We start from the raw sequence: 18,949 nt of genomic DNA, 5'->3' as shown, positions 1-18,949 counted from the left end.
TATATTGCGTAAGTGTGATGACACTTATTTGTGTCACAGTGAGTTTTTACGCGGAAATCAATGATATATTGTCAGGTTTGCACTAACAGAGAATAAAAAAAGGGGCAGAAAAATCCTAATTGATGTTATTGTTGTAGCAATGCATCTGTGAGTAAGTGTCTGTTTGTCGAACCTTTAGGAACCAAATGTGTAGATAGGAATTGAGCTCATGGTTCAGACATTAGTCAATGCAAAGGATGTTTACAAACTAAGAGCTGAAACAGGCTTAAATGAAGCAGATCGGGCATGTCACTTTAACAAATGAATGGCACCCATACTTAAGTAAACACCCTGGGAACAAACAGGAGCAGGCCAGTAATCTAAACTTATTTGATCATGAGTCAAAGTAACTGTGATTGATTCTGGGAGCACTGAAGTCAGCTGGGAATCTGTGATTTCAGCACCCGTAGCACCACGGCAGGAGGAGATGCATCTATGACACTCAATTACCATCTCACACGTATGCTCTAGCAAATTGAAGAAGGAAACTGAGAGAAATTGCTTTTAGGTGACACGTTCACCTAGAGTGCATTGATCCCGTCTCATGAATTCGAGCAATATATTTTGATTTAAGCATCAAAACAAACACAGTTAGGTATATGAAGCCATTTTAATTGTTGCACATTTAAACAAGCAAAAAAATTACGAGTAGAAAAGAATTAGTAGAAATAGAAAAAAAAAGGATTTCCTAGCACTGAACACACCTCTCCATCTTCAACGTGTTGTTAAACAGATTAATTCATTTCAATGCTAAAAATCACAAACCATGTTTTTATCATTAATACTTGTTTCCATCTTCTTGAACTAGTAAACAAACAAAAATATATTATTCAAATGATCAATGGATTACATAAAAAGGTCCCGCTGTGTTTCACATTCTCTCCTTTTTTAAGACCTTACACCACATAAAGACAAATGTTAATATGAGAATTTTTGTTTTGGTGGCTGAATAGGATTACTTGGTTTTAGATTAAACTCGTCTATAAAAGCTACACTGACATATGCGTCATTAAAAGTGTTTTGTACAACAAAAAACACAGAGATTTCAACCACTGCGAAGAGCTTGACTTACAAGTGCCCCAAATTTAAGATACACAAACACATTTTTAAAGACCATCTACATATCTAATGTGTATGTTAGTTGTGACCGTTTTCCTTTTAGGCAAGGTTAATGCACCGGAGACCACAGTAGGTCCTGTTAGGCACGGGGGCTTCGGATTCAGCACAGGAGACAAAGCAATCCAAGAAAAGCGACACCCAAACAGGACGCAGGCCCGCCCACAAACAACATTGGAATGCGAACCATGCAAATCAATTTAGCAACAATAAAGGAAAACACGATCGATGAAAACCATGCAAAGAGTCCATGTGCCATCTCTTTAGTGGCAGGTCTTTCACAGAGTTTATAGTCGACTCTCAGTGAAGCCTGCTGTATTTGTCCACCACGGACAAGTTCATGTTTATTTAGTGACGTCCACACACCTGGATAGCGCGATGTCCTTGTTAACGTTAAAATGGTTCTGTACAGCTTTATAGGTGTTTGTAATGGTCCCACTTTTTTATCAGAACAAACCACAATGCCAAAAAATAAATCAATAGGTGCTGAAGTTGAACCCAGTTGAACTGGTCCCCCAAGGTGAAGATGACTGGAAACATTGATCCATTTTTAAAAGTCGTCGTAGGTATTAACGTCAGTAAAGTAGGCATTGGTGTATGTTTTTCCTGCAAGCTGAGGGTTGAAATATTTATTTCTCTCCTCCAGCATCAAGTTATTCTTATTAAAAGCCTGTGGATGAAAGGGAAAAAGTGTTTTTAGTAACAGAGATAACAGTACAGAGACTTAAAATTAGCATATTTTAGAAATGACATCTGCGGTTGTGGATCCAGACAAACATGAAAACAAAGTCACACAAATTAAAAGTTGCTTTGAAACTTAATGATGGCCAAACCATGAAACAGGCTGATCTGATTGGCTGACTATACGTCATTAACTTCAAATACTGGTCAGGGAAACTATAAAATTATTTGTGAAAATTTTGAAACATATACATGACATGCATCATGTCATGATCTAATATCTGTTTCAAAAGAGATGAAAATGGCAAAGTGAACAAAACTTTTCCAAGCAAAATTAAGCAGTACCAGAAATGTTTTAGTTGTTTCTGCCACCCACATGGTCACACAATCTCATCCAAAAGAGGACATAAATTGTAAAGTTGTTCTGATTGGATAACCATAACGATAAAATACTTAACCTTCACAAATATGAAAATTTTTATCTTACTGTAAATAGATGTTTATTCTGTCTTTGTTTAAAACTTCAAAAATCCTGTACATAGAAAAACACTTCAATAAATTCTACAAAGCCATACACCAAAAGAGAGCACAGTAGGGTGGCAATAACAAACAAGTAAAAATAATAACCCAGAACAGAAGATAAATCCGATTTCCAAGGTGATGCTGAAAATAAAAATAAACTACATGCAGCCAAATAGCTCCGGACATCGCCGTGCCAAAACATGACACCAAATGTGGGAAATTTACACTGCCTTCTCACAAGTTTCTGCTCTGAGGGGATGATGGGAAATGCCGGTGACAAATGCAAACAGAACGAATGGGCGATCACACCTGTCACGTACACGAGGGTCAGGGGGAGGAGAGGGGGCTCGCGAGAGGTCTGTGAGTCAGAGGAGAGGATGGTTATGCCGGTCGAGAGTTAGTAGAAAATCTCCAGGCCTCGCGCTACACCAGTGTTAGAAGACAAAGGCTGGCAAATGTGGTGTTCGTCCAAAGGCAAGAGAATGGAAACGTCAGGCTGTAAGAGGAAGGGAGTACAATCACCCTCAAGATAGCAGGAGACGCTTTCTACATTGATTTGGTAAGAGGAGACCAGGGCTTTATTTGATGGTACGCTCCATTTGTGAAGCTATCAATAAAGTCAACATGAAAAGATATTCGAACCCATTTTATTTCAGTAATGTATTTGAAAGAGAATATTTGATGGGGACGACATGAGAGTTTGATTTCATCTGTCAGGAATGTGAACAGGGACATTTCACACTAATGGAGACAAACACGCCAACGTCCACTTTAAAGGAGGTCAAGTTCTCTCTCAAGAACATCTCAATGTAGTCCGATGACTATTCTACTTTTACATATTTTGTTATTATTGCCATAACCTTAATTATCTTTTTCATTTTGGGGAGAATGTGAAATGCCACACATGGCCATGATTTTGTGTTACTTTAAGCATCCTGTATATGTTAAAAAACATTCACCACTCCATACAGTACCAAACCAACAACATTTAAAAGGAGACATAAAAGATAATACAAGTACATGACAATAACTTATATATTCTGTAGTCGAATCATTTTCATTCACCCTGAGCCAGACGAGATGAATCTGACCTGAAGAGCTAATAAAGTGAAAGTACAGTAAAAACACTCGGGATGTTTGTAAGCCATGTGATTCCAGTGCAGTTGAAATACGCAACAAGCAATAACCGTGGAGCCCTTTGGGTAATTAGTCATCAGTCTTTTACATTCAAGTCTAATGAAGCGTAACTGTTATTCTGACTGCGTTTGAAAAATGAGGCTGAGCTTTAATTTTACTGTGCTTATGACAAAATGATCTATGTGTCCAGATCTCCTAATGCATGGCATCATTTTAAAGCACAGTATAATGCGGCACAGATCAAGCACTACTGTAAATGTTAAATAATATTGTTTTCTCTGGGTAAAATGATCTCGGTATCATATACAGTACTTGTAGCATAACCTACTGTATAAGGGGAAAATCACTTTAATGTCACAATTGTTTGTAGAAGACAGCAATGAGATTAAAGGGAGAAAGCTCTGTAATGTAGAGTTTTTGCTTTCTTAGCAAAGTCTTCTGCTGACTCAAGAGTAAGAAAAATGGTTTATATAACAAAAAATGTCTCAGATGCGTCTCTGATTCGCAACTCCAGCTCATGGATGTGACATTTTCAGCCCAATTGTTTTACATAGACTGTTTCATCTGATGCGAGGGTAACTGACCCCCAGTTAACTTCCGGTTTGTGTTTGGCTATTGTCTAATAATATAACTATTTCTATTTCTATTTAATTTTATGTTCATGTTAATATTAGTTAACATTACTATTTTTTGTATAACAATTGTATTAAATAAAAGATTTGTTGAATGGGTCCTGTAGTTTGGTCGCATTTAAACTAACCGTATGGTACATTGACATCTAGTGGTTGAGCTTGGTATCGGAGTCTAAATTCAAAATATTGGAGAGACAAGTTTAGCCAAGCAACCGTTCTTCTCGGTTTCATTTGATTGTTATCAGAAATAATCTACAGGCACTTTATGGTTTGTGAATGTGTATCGGAAGTTAAATTAGAGTCACAAAAGTGCGCATGCGTGTTTGTTTATGTTATTAAGATGAAACCTCATTCTCAGAGAATGTATTCATGACCAATATATTGAATCATCCGTTCATTTTTTACTAAACCCTGATGATGAGTTAAGACATCAGAACAATTTCAGTCTATGCATGAATTTTCTGTTTTAAAAGAGAGAAAAATTCATGCGTTATGGATGTGACAAAAAAGATGCATGTTTTTGAGAGACGACATACTTTGTAGGATTTCTGTGAATTAAAATGTACAACCCAGAGGCAATAATACCCAACACATGGAGAAGGGATGGCTCTTTGTAGAACATAAAATCTTTTTTTATTTTCATTTAATCTGCCTAATTATGAGGAATATAGACTGTTATGGATAGGACAATTTACTTACTTGACTATGCATAACTTAAGAAACTAAAAGAGAGACTTCACATTGGAATTGAATCCACCAAATACAGATATCTAACCTATCAGTAACCTATGGTTAAAACCTAAGGTAAAAACTTATTTTTCTCATCTTAATTAAACATGTTACATTTGCATGATTAATATGACTGCAAACATTTCTCAACAAATTCTCTTTACACACTTATTGCGCTATAAAAGACAAACCTTTAAGCAAAATAATAGTCATGTAAGAACACATTGACAATATTTTTTGGTAACACATCAATATAGGGGGCAATTATTATTGTCTATTATTGGCATATTGGCTGTTCATTAGTACTTAGAAAGCAGATATTCTGAATGGCCATGTTCTACATCCCTAATCCTACCCAATACCGAACCTAACAACTACCTTACTAACTATTAATAAGGAACAAATGAAGAGTTCCTTTTAGAAAAAAGTCGAAATGAATAGTTTTTAAATGGCGAGAATTTCCCCCTATACTGAAGAGTGACCTTTTTTTTAATATAATTTGAACACTGACTACACAAAAAAACCTGGTCACTTATGAGAAAGCAGTGTATGAATGCATGAACTGATTCAAACACAATGGCACTCATCAAGAACACGTCACACAGACTGCTTTCTATTTTAAGCACAGGTTACTGATAGTGAGAGCGGATAATACTGACCTTAATGGCTTCAACTGAATCATACTTGTCCAGTTTGTTGATGTGGTTGGTGATGCTGGTGTTGAGTGGGGCGGCAGAGATAGGGTGGATGACAGTGGCATCATGGGATTGCTGCTGGTATCTCTGACAGTAAGTGTACACCAGCAAGGTCACCAGACAGCCCAGTATAGAGCTGCTCAGTCCCACGGCGATCATGTGGAACACATTGAAGTCTGGAAACGGTAGAGAACAACAAATTGGGTAAAAGATTATATGTAAACATGATGGCGGCATTGATTTTGGTGCCTGGGCCAATTAAAACTACATTTGATATTTCTCAGCGTATCAATGCATGAACAGACAATAATTGTTAAAAATGGAAACGCGTCACAGGGAGACAATAACAAATCTTTTTAACTGTTTTCTGTTTGACTTAACATGAAGCGCTGTCTTTACCATAGAGCAGTTTTGCTGTGTATATAATTGACTGTCAATATTTGTTGATATCACCAAAACAAGACAGAAAAATATTGATACACTACATAGCCTCTGTGGATTTCTGCATGTGCCGCTTTAAACTTCAGATTCGTGGATACGGTTCTCTCGCAAATGAATTTGAGTGTTTCCGCACAATATTTCTCACAGCTTCAGCGCAGACTAAAATCAATAAATATTTGGATGAAGTCCAATAGAATTACAGGCCATTCATTTAGCACTAATTCAAGAGATCCCCTGCAATTTCCACAGATTTTTGAGTCTGCAACATCAGAAGTATGTGGCTGACTTCCAACATAGCCATGCTGCCTCTCATTTCCCTTATCTCTTTCTTCTCACTTTCTTCTCATTATTCATGTTCATTTCTTTACTTGTTGGTAATTACAAACACAGGGGACATTAAAGGGACAGTTCACCCAAAAATAAAATGATTTCATCCTTTAGTCACCCTCTTTGTGCGGTTGAACACAAAGAAAATTTTTGGAAAAATGTTAGCAACTGACAGTTCTGAGGCCCCTTTGACACCATAGTAGAAAACATTTACATGGTAGTTAAAGGTGCCCCAGAATTGTTTGCTTTCATACATTCCTCAAAATATGTTAAAAACAGAACAAAAAATATCTTTCTTTGTGCTCGACAGAACAAATACATTTATGAAAATGTTTTTCAATTTTAGAGTAATCCATGACAGAAATTTCCATGTTGGCCTCTTTAAGAGTTTGTAAGGATTACACGTACCTCCACACCATCTTTCCTCTTGACTTGAACGTGCAACAGAAGTTTCTAAAGAAAAAAAAGAGAAATATGAATCCATCAAACTGATAAATGAGATCTAGCAACATTTCTGAACATTATACCAGCCAAATTTCAAAGTCGACCTATTATCGTGAAATTCAAAGCGCTGAATAAGGGATGGGGAACCTGCAGTGCATTTATATGATCAGTAATGGAAGTAAATGAGGTATGAAACTTTTCTAATGAGCTGTAATGAAACGTTACTCTGAGAAAGACAAGAGGCTTCTGTATGGTAATATTTACTAGTATGCCTCTTAAAATTCACTCCCTGTGCTACACTGGAAGTGAGGTTATAACTCCCCTGACGGCCATACTTTTGAGATATTTACCATTTTCAAGACGCGCACATTAAATTGATGTTATTGTTTACAGCTTAGCTCATTTGCCAGTTATTCAAAGATAAGACAGTCCTTCGGTCTTTACAATTTGCTACTTTATGTTTGGACAATATAACATTTATGTTTGCCACATATGTTTTGAAGAGACACTTAATTTAATAAAAAAATTAAGAAACTTGTCAAACTCAAAGGCTTGTTTTATACAGTAGCGAAAGAGCTATATTACTATTTTGACATATTAACAAGTTTCTCATAAGAGGCTATGAAAAAGCACCGTAAGCTCATTTATCAGCACGGTTTCTCTAAAAGGACACATAATGAAACACAAACTGTGCACCAAAAAAAAGGAGTTTGTCTAGCGTAATGCGAGTTACAAACACCATTTTCTATTCACAGTGTCAATCCAAATGATTTAAGCAGTTACACTATGAGGTTTGGGTTCTGCTGCGTGTAAATGAATGATCATTTAGATTAAAATAACAGTTCCCAATAGCTCATTTCCTAAAACTGTTTTATGGCCGTCATCAAAAGAAATAGTGGATTTCTGGTTCTGGTACCTGAATATCTTTCCAATTCGCAGCAGAAGTAATTCAAGTTTTCTGAGTTTGTAAATGCAAATGCTGCACGAGAAAGTATCATTGTAACGCATTCATTCGATCGTGCCACTTAGACAAGGGAAGGGATGAGAGGCTAATTATCCTTACACTGCAGAAATCAATGGTTTGGTGTGTCTCGCATTACTTCTTGTCAATAAGGGAAGATCCTTGTTTGTCCTGAGATCGATATTGGAAGTGTTTAAGTGTGTGTGCGGGTACCCACCTGGGATGAAGTTTGAGATGGGCAGACAGGCGCGGGTTTCGCTGCTGTTGCCCGAGCACTGGTTTCCGGTGGGAAACAAGACATCACAGTGCCGCAGTCGGACCTGAGACGCTGATGAGTCGCATGGGGACCATTCGGACCAATCAGACCAGCTCTCTGTGTATGACAACAACAGCACATCAGATGTCGGGGTTGAACACTTTACTTATTTAAAGGGATAGTTCACCCAAAAATGAAACCCATGTCATTCCAAACCTAATTGACGTTCTTTCTTCTGCATAACACAAAAGAAGATATTTTGAACAATGTTGGTAACCTAACAACACTGGTCCCCGTTGACTTTCATTGTATGGACACAAAATGATTGAGATATTTCTTCAAATATCGTCTTTTGTGTTCCACAGAAGAAAGAGTCACATACACTTTATAGTAAATGACGATTACTATGTGAAATAGGTGCTTATCTGGCATCAGAGTAACCGTGCAGCTAACTTCATTTAAATGTAATGAGAAGAGGTCGAAGTTCTTTTTATGAAAACTTCAACGCAAGGTTCTCCTGTTTTACATTCTCCTCACTTCCCCCAATCCCCTGTTTCCATCCTGCACGCTTCAGATACACGTGTACCTGTAATGAGTGAAGTGACAGGGAGACCTGAACGCAGCTAATAAAAGGTCACTCCATAACCTCGACACACTTTTCACTAATGGATGGACTGACATTTGAATACAAGCGCTCCTCTGCCGTTCACCTTTCGGCGGATCAATGTGCAAAGTTTGACTCGGCCATCAATCGTCTTATCTCGGGTTGGTGCATATTATCCTCCTATCGCAAACCCGGCTTTACCATTTGCTTTTGTAGGAAGTGTGACATTTAGATTTCCGCCTTTGGCATGCCCCACGGGCCGCTTCATACATGAAACACGCAGGTACAAGACAAAGGGCTCCTGTTCGGTAAAAGGCTTGTAATTTTCTGACAGAGAAAAAGGTGTGGGTGCTAGCTGGTGCGGGAGTTAAAGCATGTGATTGTGCCTGTGTGAGGCCATACCGGGGCAGGGTTGGATGTTACAAAGGGCCTCTTCAGTATGCAAGCCCAGGCAGATGTCACCTCCGTAGGCAGGTGGAGGATTGTTGCAGCTGCGTGTGCGCATGTAGTGGCCTCCACCGCACGTCACCGAGCATTTGGACCAAGGTGACCAGCACGACCAGCTTCCATCCACTGAAAAGATGTGAGGGGAAAATTAAAAAGTTATTACTGCTGCATGTGTCATGAATTATCTTGGGACAAGAGTCTGACGCGTAGGACGAAATATAGGAATATTTTTCACAAACATTTTTAGGGTGAATGCAAATGAAAATAAAAAGGGTGCAGTTGCAGTTACGTTATTTTTATATACTGTACGATATTTTTTATATACGTTATTTGTATATATTTTATGTATGTTATTTTATGTATTTGTATTGTATGTATTCTTTTTTACAGTATAGAATGTAAAAATTACAAATTGTGTCAAATTAAAAAAATATATATAATTCAGGTTTATATAATTGGAAAAAAACGTTTTCTTGCTCTACAATAAAATAAGAATGTTTATGATGTCACAACTACAGTATGTAAACATTAACGCAAATGTCTTAAAGCTTGGTAGCCCGTTTAATTCTAAAAAAGTGCAATTAATAAAAAAACTCCACTTACATCTTATAAATTACTACAATAAAACAATATGTGTGTGTGATATGTCAAAACAAGCTCCAGCCAGATGCTGATTACTCTGAGAATAAAGGGGGTTTGACAATGAGAGAGAGAGACACACAATGTGTGTATCTCCCTGATGTGCTAACCCTGCCCTCTGCTCTAATTAATGAGGCTAAACCAAGCATCAATTCACTCTCTCTCCTCTTCAGCGAGTGCCAAGCTCAGGGTCATCACCCGTGACAACTAGAGCAACAGAACAACTCGCAAAACACTATGACTCTCTTAACACTAATTAAAGAAAAACAAGCGCGCAGATTTTTTACATTAACATTCACAGCCTGAGGTGTTAGTGGAACGGGGTTGAGTGTTCATGTCACTAACATTAGACACTTGGGCTATATTTGACATGGAATGCCATACTGCAATCTGCATTGTATATTGTACAGTGCGTACTATTTAAAAAAGAAGTATGTGAAGCTATGCAATCAAATCTTACAATCACACCTAGACGACAAATACCACTATTTTGTGCTGCAAAAATGAATTTTCCTACTTCCTACCTATTTTATCAAAGAATTTAAATCAATATATATTATTTACTTGATACGCAAAAGGACATAAGATAGGTCTTGTTTTTCTACTAAAATTATAAGTAAATCTGTTTATATGTGAGATATGTGCCATAGAGGTTAGAAAATTCAACTTAACACAAGTTCATCGAATTATTTGTAGATTTTTGGCTTGTTTTAAACATAAACTGACTTTTTATTTCTGATTCTACCCCCCAGAAAAACAGGTTTAATGTTATTTTTCTTGTCAAGTAAATGTATCATTATGACGATAAAATTTTTTTTGCAATGTGTCTGTTTTATACAATGTGGCATAATTATACGTAAATAAATCAATAATAAACTAATATGACGATTGAATGAATATACGTAACAGTGAAAATCACAGATAAATTGAGAACACTGCATTATGGGTCATTCCAGGCAATACACTAATATTTTATGCTGCAATTTAGCAATTAGGTCATTCAAGTCTTCCATACATAGAGAACACACAGTTTGGCTTATTACACAAAATGTTAAATGCTTTCATATTTGTAAGGCATGCGCTTTGGATAAAAGTGTCTGCTAAATTAATGAATGTAAAATGAAATGCAACTTATATTAGCAGTATACATTTTGGTTTACTTTCTTTCAAAATTAAAATGTAATATGTAGCATTTTAAGCATACTCACTAACTGATGAGGAAAAGAACCTGTACTGTAGCACAAATCATTTCTGTTGTACTACAGTACAGAAAGAATGAGTAGAGAATGCTGATCCAGGATCAGATCTTAAACCCATTTATCCTGCATCACCCACTGGTGGAAAAGCGAAATCTTTTACTTAAGCATTTCCGAATGACTTTCATAAAAGGCATGGGTAAACCATGTGCTGCGCTTCATCATGTGTTGTAATTTCTCTATCGCGAAAAATGACAGATCAGTCAATTTCTGCCAACGTGTGACTGATCATCTCATTTCACCCTTGTGGCCCGAAAGAAGAAAAGACAACGGGGGACAGCGGCTTCCCTCTCTCGCAAAACAAAATATTGCATTTCAAAGGTCTGACTAGAAGTGTAAAGATTTAACTCTGCGAGGAGGTAGAAGCACAGAACCAATGAAAGACACAGTGAGAGCATTGGTCACAGGCATGCTCTGATTCCAAAACACTTATGGGGATGTAGAGCGATTTGATGTGTTCTTTTCAAAATTCCTGCAGGGACACGCTTGATGAAAGCCATCTATATTATTCTGTGGCAGTCTGTATCAAGAAGCCATTGCATCTAAGCGCTACTAAGCCATTTCGTTGGAAGTTGAGAGTGGCTGAATTAACTCTGCTGACTGACAGTTGGCTCTTATGGGTGGTTGTACAATTTGTCATCCCAATGTTTATGAAATCTGTTCTCGGATACCTGATTTGCTGGCAATTACTCCGGTAGAGAAAACATCAATAAATGCTAATCAGGACTAACAGAACCTCGATATCTTTGGTAATGAAGCAGTCCCACAGGTCCCGGTCCTGTCATTTCATAGCCAATATGTGAGATCTAGTTATGAGGAACAATTAGGTTCACAGCATATCATAAGGTGGGAGTGATAGGTGCCGTAGAGCACCGTATGCATTGGCTTGACGGTTCAAGGCGACGTTCATTTCCAAAAACTGGCCTATTGAATAATAATGATTGCAAAACTAATTCCGCATTGCCTGATTGTGTCTTGTTTAATGATAGGTATCATAAAAACCCCAGTTTTCCATTTAGACGGCACGTTTCCACCCCATGAAACCACGAGCACTCATTTAATTAGGGAGCGCCACCTCCTTTTTGAACATTTGGAGTGGGTGTAGTGCCTTGTCGCAGGCTTTAAATGACTGAACCCTGTCGCTAGAATGAGCCTGAAATGTGATTATAACACAACGATACCACAGAGATTTCTTTCCATTTCAGACAGCAAATTGAGGTCTTCGCACCTTAAAACGGAGAGACTGCCTTCTATGTTTTTAAATGCGCTGCTTGAAACCGGTTCGGAAGATTTTTGTTATCATATGTTGATGTTTGGTAACTTTTATTCCATTTCCGGACTGTTCGTATTGTCATCTCAGTGACAAACGAAGAGTTTATTTGCAAACAATAATAAACGTTCTAGTTACAGTGTGTTCATAAGCAACCACTAACCTGGACAAGGGGTCGTGTTGCACTCTTGAAACTCCTGGGTGGGTCCGAGGCAGGTGATTCCTCCATATTTGGGTTTGGGATTTGAGCAGGTACGCTTACGGTTTCGTACCCCTGAGCTGCAGTCTCGGCTGCACTGGCTCCAAGGACCCCAAGCAGACCAACCTCCATTTATGGTCAGTCCAGTGATACGGCCTGAACGTAGCAAATCTCCTAAAACAAGAACAAACCAAGAGGTAGAGTCGGCACCGAGCTAGTCTGACACAGATTTAATGCAGAGACATAAGATTATAACTCTGGCGGACATGTTGAAGGGTCCCAAATCCCATTATCAACATGTAGGTGTAAGGGGATAAAGGAAAAGTTCACCCAAAAATGTAAATTCTGTCATAAAGTCATACAGGTCTTGTCAAACCTGTATGACTTTCTTTCTTCTGAAGAACACAAAAGAAGATATTTTGAAGAACGTTGGTAACCAATGACTTCCATTGAATGGACACAAAACCCACTGAGAGATTTCTCAAAATATCTTCTATTCTGTTCCACAGAGAAAGAAGGTCAAATGTAGGTTTTAAATAACATTAGAAGGATTAATGATGACAGAATTTTTATTTAAGGTTGAACTATCCCTGTAAAGGAATAATGCACTCGAAAAATGGTCCAAATTATCCTTTAAGTGAAAAACACCAAAATTGTTTTAGCATTACATGAACTCCCTGGGTATCTAACCTGTGATCTTGGTGTGCCATGCTCTACCGGTTGAACTACAGTAACAGCTGCTCATATACTGTATCTTAACATTCAGACATAATTCTCTGTATTTGTTCTCTAAGCTAACCGTAAGTCTGTCTGCAGTCTGACCTCTATGTTTCTCCTTACCAAGAGGGATATCTAACAGTGACAGTCCCTCCAAGCCACAGCCATTTATCCATTCCGAGCAGGTAACGTTGAGATGGCAGCGCTACATGGGTTGAACTATAGTCTGTCTCTTCAGCACCACAGCACACATACCTCTCAAAGGTAATAGACTACTTCATAATCTACTCACACCTCTAAGCGCTGTGCCCGGCTCTGATGGCTAATGGGAACAGAGGTGCTAGACCCGCAGGTAAACAAACCGTGCTGCGTTCAGTGACTTAAACCAAAGAATGACTGACCGCATCGATTTTTACCGAAGTATAAAGTCGCACTGTGGAATTGCATTTTGACCTCGTAATACTTGCCAGATTTTAAACTCGCATGCAGAGCAAAGCAGATAAATTGAAGTAAAATACTTGGAAACAGATGCCGCTGACTCACATGCTCGAGCAATTTTAGTCATCCTGTCTAGTATTCTATGACGTGTCCATGACGATAAGATCAAAACTTCGTCTGGCGAAAGTCACAATCATGAAATCAAATAGCTTTTGTAGATTAAGTGTGTGGCTTTTACAGTATTCCCCAGAGTGGCAGTAAACTGCCTAGCGGTCACCAATGCTTATTAAAAGTTGGAGGGTTGGCAATTAGAATTGACTCCTTGATGGGTCCCTGTAGTGGGTGGCTAACGCCTCTGCAAACACATATAATTACCATGGCGTCCAGCGCTGGCAATGCCGCTAGATGTACCTGACAAACAAAATGTCAGTTGAAGAACATGTGGTGCTAATACACTGTAAAATTGGATACACATGAGACCACTGTTAAAAAAGCATTATTGAAATTGAGTGTTTGATATGTGCCAAATAGGGATGTCCCGATCTCACTTTCTGTGCCCCCGATCCGAGTCATTTTATTTTGAGTATCTGCCAATCCGAGTCCCGATCCGATACTTGTATTAGTGCTAGGTGCACGATCCAGGTATAGCCTATTCAGATAAAATATGACTATTTAACAGTTCAGCATACTATAGATAATGTACATAATGTAATTTATCTTTTCAACTAAATCAAATAGTAGGGTTGGATTAAACATTTAAATGGCCCTCTTTATCAATGAAGTGGTTTACATGCTTTTACTGCAGCTGGACATGTCCTCATGAGACAGAATAACATTGCCTCAAAACTTAAACACTCAACGCAATACTGCAAGTTCACTCTGTGATACTCACATACTGTATATACAGTATATCTTTGAACGTTCACTTTGAAATAAAGGAAAATCAGCATATCTGTCGTGTTAGCGGACAGCTGCTAATATGCTTCTCATCTGTGTAATTAAGTTTGTTGTAAAGCTCTGGAAGAGCGCTGTATGAGGGAAGAAATCTGACGAACATGTGTTCTCTATCACAGCGTCACAGAGCTCGCTGTAATCTGTCCACTTTTTTGGGGGTTTGGTATTCAAGTGGTATTATTGAACGAAGCTCGAGCAGCAGATATTACAAGTGGCTGTTCCGCTGCACATTTCCACACTGCAGACACAGCTGTCACAGCCAGCGCTCTTGTTACCAAACTTGTGTGACGGCAGAGGTGATCGAACATTATAGGGCAAAATATGACCGATCCTGATCAGGTTAAAAATAACTCAATCGGCCCCCGATCCCGATCTTTGCGAACGTCTCGGGACATCTGTTCTCTAGAGACAAAAGTAAATATGTAATTAAATGGCAAAGAATATAAAATGTACTTCGAATTTCTCATAAAATGATTCCAAAAGCAATTGATCTGAGCTATAATCTACACATTAAATTAAGCTACAAATGTTGTTACTGTATGTCATTTCTTTAAGTTTTTCCTTTTTAATATGATCTTTACTCTTTCACGTGTTTTTTTATGAACATGTTTATACTTTCGTATATGTGTAGAATTCTCAATGATTATAGATCATGAAAATCTTCTATATTTCAAAGTAGTAACTTACCTTTAAAACCTTGCTTTATTTGAAATCTTTTAATTTAAGTTGATGATATTTTATCTATATTTTATTTTTAAGGTTTGAGTTGATCGATATTGTATTGTATTGTATTTATATATAATTTTAATATATATTATGTTATGTTATAGTATTATTAATGCCATATTGTAACAGCACAATAATTCAGTGTTTTTAATGGCAGTGGTATTTAAAAACTGTATTATTGCTGAATGGTCAATTAGAATAATTCACAAAGTTAATACTATTTTCGGATCAAAATAAACAAGTACATAAAAGATCGGCAGCTTTAAATGAAACATAACTGAGATCTCACTAGAAACTTCTGAGTTATAAAAGATCCACTTCCAAGAAATACAAATTTTCATCTGGATCCTTTTAGACCTCACTGTATAGGGTGAAGACCAGAATCACTGACAAGGAAAATCTGGAAGGACATGGGTGTAATGCACCCCGCAGACATTTGCTAGCTGAAGCTGTTAGGTCTGCAGAATCTGAGTGAAATTCTAACAGATGACAAAGTTGTGTGGACTTGATAGTAAACAGCCTTGAAGATATCAAGTTGTTCTAAAAGAAATGAAGAGAAGGAAAGACAAAGAGAGACAGCGCCGTCCTTGCAGCACGCTATTTAGATGAGAAAATAATGCTTAAGTCACAAGTTGAAGTGATGTGCTATTGTTTCTCAGATAAATGAAGGCATCACTCATAGCCAAATTACAAAACACGAGCCATCATCTGTTACAGCCTCTGGTTTATGCTGCAGAAAAACTCAAGGTTTTAAGATAAGTGGCCCGACTGTTAAGCCGCATTTTCTCTCCAGTCACCACCATTACTCCACCAAACAAATAGACGTAATGGTGCATGTATTGATTTTTATTGTGCTGAAGGTTAAGCACTAAAGACTAGCACTTGCTAAAAGAAAAATGACAATGTACTACAAAGGCGGCACAGAGCCCCCCTGAAAATATGTACCCACAATTTGATAACCCAAAATTTCCATTTATAAACTCATGTATTTATAATTTACTTATAACAAATATGAGGTCACACTTTGTCAATGAAAGTGATGTGTTATCTGACATTACATATGACATTACATATCACAAAGCTGCTGAATCTATGTGTAAATGGCACCCAGCAGCTGCTTTCACTGATAACTTCTTTCATTTGGCCCTGAATAAAGACAGCTGAGAAATTAAGGAACCTTATCTGAACAAAAGCAGATTTAAATTCAGCTACTAAAAGATTTGACCTCAAATGCATTACCAATTTGAAAATGTCAGCCAGCGCTGATTCTACTGATCTTGTTTCTTTTATAATGTTGACATTAGACGAAAAAGGGGCACAGACCTTAAAGGCTTGACAAAATAGCAACATTTATGTGACTTCGGCTACAGATAACAAAGGTGACTCTCTTCATTTCACAGAACGCTGAATATAATTTCTTAGGAAACAGAGATGTTGTTTAAGAGAAAATGTCTGATTAAGTTTTTAATTTACCAGTTTTAACAAATAACTACAATGTTATGCTGAGTTGTGGAGTATTGTACGCAGTGTACATCTATAATCGAACACACTGAGCTTACATTATTGATACTTTCGGCAATCCATTCACATGAATTGCTGAATGTGAACACTTCTGGACATATTCCCAGTTATAACACTTCTGACCCCACACTTCTAGGCAGATAGACGACATACAACACTCCACAATACTGTTCAACAGGTTTTAATAGGGTAAACAGGGGACCAGACTGGCGGGTAAATATCCTGATATTTACAATATCCAAAAGGTCTGAACGAGCGACAATAAAATGACAACTAACCTGACATCGAACACAACAAAACACGAGGTATATATGGAGTCAATGGTTCAGGTGCGGGTGCAACATGAGGGTAATCTGGTGCTAGGGATCATGGGGAGTATATTTCGTAAGGTTAAATAGTATGGGGATCGAGAGCGGGTGAAGCTGGGAGGGGGCGTGGCAGGCTGAGACGCTGGGTTGTTACATAAATAACATCCTTAAATAAAATTCAGCTTATGACAGCTTTCCACAGGCCGTAGTAGCAGAACGTTGATTGCACCCAGCGCCGGCCCAGGCTATGTTGGTGCACTAGGCAAGACTTTATATTTGGGCCCCCCAACAAAAAATAAATAAAGGCCTCTTTTAAAAGCAAAATTAAAATGTATTTTAATGGATCATGAATTGTGACATACATACACAGAAAGTAAATAAATAACTAAGAAAAATCTTTGTAATAACAATATTTCGAATTACCTTCTCACTGTTTGAAAACTATGTTACTATTTTGAACTGTTAAAACTGATTGTTTTTTTCAATAGTACTGTATTTTTAAACTATATATTTGATTATTTAGATTAAGATCAACAAGACTGCACCGAGCAAATATATGCAGTATATAATTTTTCTTTACATTTCATACCGTTAAACCAGTGATTGTTGAATTAGACACAAGTCAATAGGTGGAGCATATCACTCTCTGTAAGTCGCTTTGGATAAAAGCGTCTGCTAAATGACTTAATGTAAATGTAAATATCGTTGCTGTCGGACTGAAAGCTTGTAACTCCAAAACTGCCACATTATATTTGTTTACAAAGTTTTGTCACTGTGTGGTCAAAGTGTACAAGCTCTTTTCAATACTTTTTGGTAAATATTTGCAAAACCCATGGACAAACATGAAGGGATGGATTTATGAAATGTATGGAGATACAAAGTTTTAATTCGACAGCGGCGAATCACTATTTTTATGGCTATGCAAATTTACAAAAATGTAAAGCTACCACTAGTTTAGGACCCTCAGTGTAACCACCTACTGTAAACTCAGTCGACAACTCTAGGTTTTTCCACATCATCTCTCTGAGACACTGTGCTTTATCACCTTTTCTTCACACAAGCTAGGATTACGGATTCCTACAGATTCAAATCGATTTGGGCCAGCCAAGATGGGAGGCTAAATCTTTGCCAAGTGGCAGCCCATTCATTTCAAAACTCATCTTCCCTCGTGGCTTCACTGATATCAACACACATCTTTAGTGTGAAGGTGATTATGGCACTGGGCCTCTTCTGTACGATATGCGTTAAGTTAACCACTGAAAGCCTTTAGGAGACATATCTGTCATGACAGGGAATATAGGGTTATAGCTGGCTGCTTCGAGCTAAATAATGGCCGAAGCAAGGTAATTAATAATTTCCGTTTGGGGCGTTTAATATTTATGAATTACACAGATGCAGCGCTGATGTATCGTGCGAGAGTCTGGCGTGTCAGTAATACAGATCACTGGGAATACTGATAATATAGCTGCAAGCTGCAATTACAGGGCCAAGCAGACCAGTGAAATTTACCCAGTAATGCAGAGTAGATTTGTTGAATATACCTTAAGGATATATAGATTTAAGAGGTCACAGCAGCCACTGGCAGTTTATTTTGTAAGACAAATGGGTTAAAGACTTGAACTAGATGTATCACTGCTTGAAACTCTTGATCAGTAGGCGGTTTAAAAACTGATTTGAAACACAAATCCTGTTGGAATGGTGACAATGTTTCCATCCAGTTTTTGTACATGTACTGTTTATGAGCTAAAGAAACTGTTTCCATCCAATAAACAAATACGAATACCAAAATTTTGCATATGACATGTCACGATTAATCATTTGACAGCCTTAGAAATGTGCAAAATGTAATCTATAATTAGCATTTCCAACAGCCATATTGCTAAACATTTT

At 37.6% G+C, this 18,949-nt stretch overlaps 1 protein-coding gene across 1 annotated transcript in view; it reads right to left on the bottom strand.

Annotated features, from left to right (window-relative positions):
- Nucleotides 1-632: 632 nt before the first annotated feature.
- The window catches only part of sema5a (sema domain, seven thrombospondin repeats (type 1 and type 1-like), transmembrane domain (TM) and short cytoplasmic domain, (semaphorin) 5A), a 103,299-nt gene continuing 84,982 nt past the window's right edge, over nucleotides 633-18,949 (bottom strand). Inside the window, exons 17-22 of the mRNA XM_079447361.1 lie at nucleotides 12,360-12,569; nucleotides 8,987-9,157; nucleotides 7,942-8,097; nucleotides 6,728-6,772; nucleotides 5,516-5,727; nucleotides 633-1,825 (exon numbers count right to left, since the gene is read on the bottom strand). Of these exons, the coding sequence (XP_079303487.1) occupies nucleotides 1,706-1,825; nucleotides 5,516-5,727; nucleotides 6,728-6,772; nucleotides 7,942-8,097; nucleotides 8,987-9,157; nucleotides 12,360-12,569 (914 nt within the window). The 3' untranslated portion in view covers nucleotides 633-1,705. The remainder of the gene's footprint in view (nucleotides 1,826-5,515; nucleotides 5,728-6,727; nucleotides 6,773-7,941; nucleotides 8,098-8,986; nucleotides 9,158-12,359; nucleotides 12,570-18,949) is intronic.

The sequence above is a fragment of the Barbatula barbatula genome (genome assembly GCF_947034865.1).
Source record: "Barbatula barbatula genome assembly, chromosome: 23".
NCBI lineage: Eukaryota > Metazoa > Chordata > Actinopteri > Cypriniformes > Nemacheilidae > Barbatula > Barbatula barbatula.
Note: the sequence above shows the minus strand (reverse complement) of the source record. Positions and strands in the feature narration are given on the sequence as shown.